Source organism: Argentina silus (assembly GCF_951799395.1).
Source record: "Argentina silus genome assembly, chromosome: 17".
Lineage (NCBI taxonomy): Eukaryota > Metazoa > Chordata > Actinopteri > Argentiniformes > Argentinidae > Argentina > Argentina silus.
The window spans coordinates 17,876,215-17,878,054 of NC_139671.1; the positions used below are offsets into that span (position 1 = coordinate 17,876,215).

A 1,840-nucleotide genomic window follows, 5' to 3' on the forward strand; every position below is an offset into this window, starting at 1 on the left:
TCATTGCACTGGGGTCTGACCGCCGTGGTGAGGTGGGGTGTCCCCGTACATGTCCTCGGTTCCCGGTAACTGTCCTCCCATCGGTGTCATTCTCTTCTCCTTCTGTCTCCTGTTACAAAACCAAACCCTCACCACCTCCTTTTCCAGCTGCAGGCCGTCCGCTATGGAGGTGATCTCCGCCCCCCCGGGTTTAGGACATTTGAGAAAATGGCTTTCCAAAGCCCCCTTGACGCCTACTTCGATGGATGTCCTCTTTTTCCTCTTCCTACCCTGCGCCGCGATCTTATCCAGGCTGGTGGGGCTGCCAGAGGTGGAGTCCGCCTCTTCCAGCCACTTGTGCAGCAAGGGCTTGAGTTTACACATGTTTTTGAAGCTTAGTTGAAGGGCCTCGAACCTGCAGATAGTGGTTTGGGAAAAGACGTTTCCATATAGAGTCCCCAGTGCCAGCCCCACGTCCGCTTGGGTGAAGCCGAGTTTGATGCGCCGCTGCTTGAACTGCTTGGCGAATTGCTCCAGATCGTCCGAGGTCGGCTGGTCCTCATCAGAGTGATCGGGGTGGCCCCCGTGCTGGTGATGTGAGAGCGACTGGTGCCCACCCCCGCCTTCATGCTCGCTCAGGTGCGGGCTGTGGTGCTCCTCGTCTCGCAGGGGGTGGTGGTGCATCCCCTGCTCGCCCCCCGGCGGCCCCGGAACCAGGCCGAACCCGGACTGGGAATACACTAGACTCTGACCGTCAGACGTCGCCATGCCGGGGATGTGCGTGGTGGCCATGCTCGTTCGCCATACCCTGGCGTCGTGGTGTGTCTGGTGCGCGAGGTGAGGGTGTCGCTGTTGCTGCTGTTGCTGTTGCTGCTGCAGACTGGCGGAATTCTGCAGTTCCTCCCGGTCGCTGTTGTGCAACACCGGCTTCACGTCCTGCTCTCCGAGAGGACTGGATGGCCAGGGCGCCCCGTCCCCGTGCGACAGCGCCGTTATCCACTGGTGCGCGTGGCTGAGCGGATGACCACCGCCCGGTAGCGTGTAGTCGTTCTGGAGCAGGGTGTGCGCGTCCCTGTACACCGCCGCCTGCTGCATGCTCCCGGACTCCGTGTGCGGCGGCGGCGCGCTGCTGGGGGTAGTGAGGACGCTGTAGTGGTTGGACGCTGCGGTCGCCATAACTCTCGGAGCCGGAGTGATAGCTCGAGTTGAAAAGGAGCTGCCTTTGACAGTTACTCTATTCCGCCACGGGGCAGCTAGGCGTCTCTCTCTTTCTCCCGGGCTCCGTGCCAAGGGGACGCAGAGGCGCGCACCTGAGGTCCGCCTCGCTCCGCTCTTTATTGGCCAAGAACGGTTGACAGATGTGGTTACCCCTGACAGCACCCCGCTCATTGGTCACGGGAGATTCTATAGAAACCCCTATCACTCTCCCTCACAATACTGGCAGTCCTGCTGCAGACTAAAGCGGAGTGAAAAGCTGGGGTTGACTGGAAACAGAGGATAGAGACTTACCTCCGCGTAGAAAAAAAGGGGTCACTAAACTTTCGTTTTGCTAAACTTTGATGAGGATCGATTGGGGGTCATTTATACTTAACAATTATTTCGATTCTTTGTGGGAATGTTTCCTTTGTATTGATGCTTAAAAACGAATAGACCATAGTGCAGGCCTATGCCTATTTGCGAAAAAGTTTATTATTTTTCAATTGTGTCCACCAAACAGCAATAATTTCACTTTGGAATTCATCCAAAATATTTAGCCATGATAATCCAATTAGGCCATCTAGGCTATTATATTGTTAAAGGTTAGGTTCCATTATTTTCATTTAATAATTTTCATTTAATTCTTTAAAACTATTCTCATGGA

General features: G+C 55.2%; 1 protein-coding gene across 1 annotated transcript; it reads right to left on the reverse strand.

Annotated features, from left to right (window-relative positions):
• pou3f2a (POU class 3 homeobox 2a) lies at positions 1–1,368 on the reverse strand (the record flags this gene model as incomplete). Its single annotated transcript, XM_083689509.1, has 1 exon — positions 1–1,368. The coding sequence occupies one exon, from the start codon at positions 1,366–1,368 to the stop codon at positions 1–3; it is 1,368 nt and encodes a 455-aa protein (XP_083545635.1).
• Between the last annotated feature and the right edge of the window lie 472 nt (positions 1,369–1,840).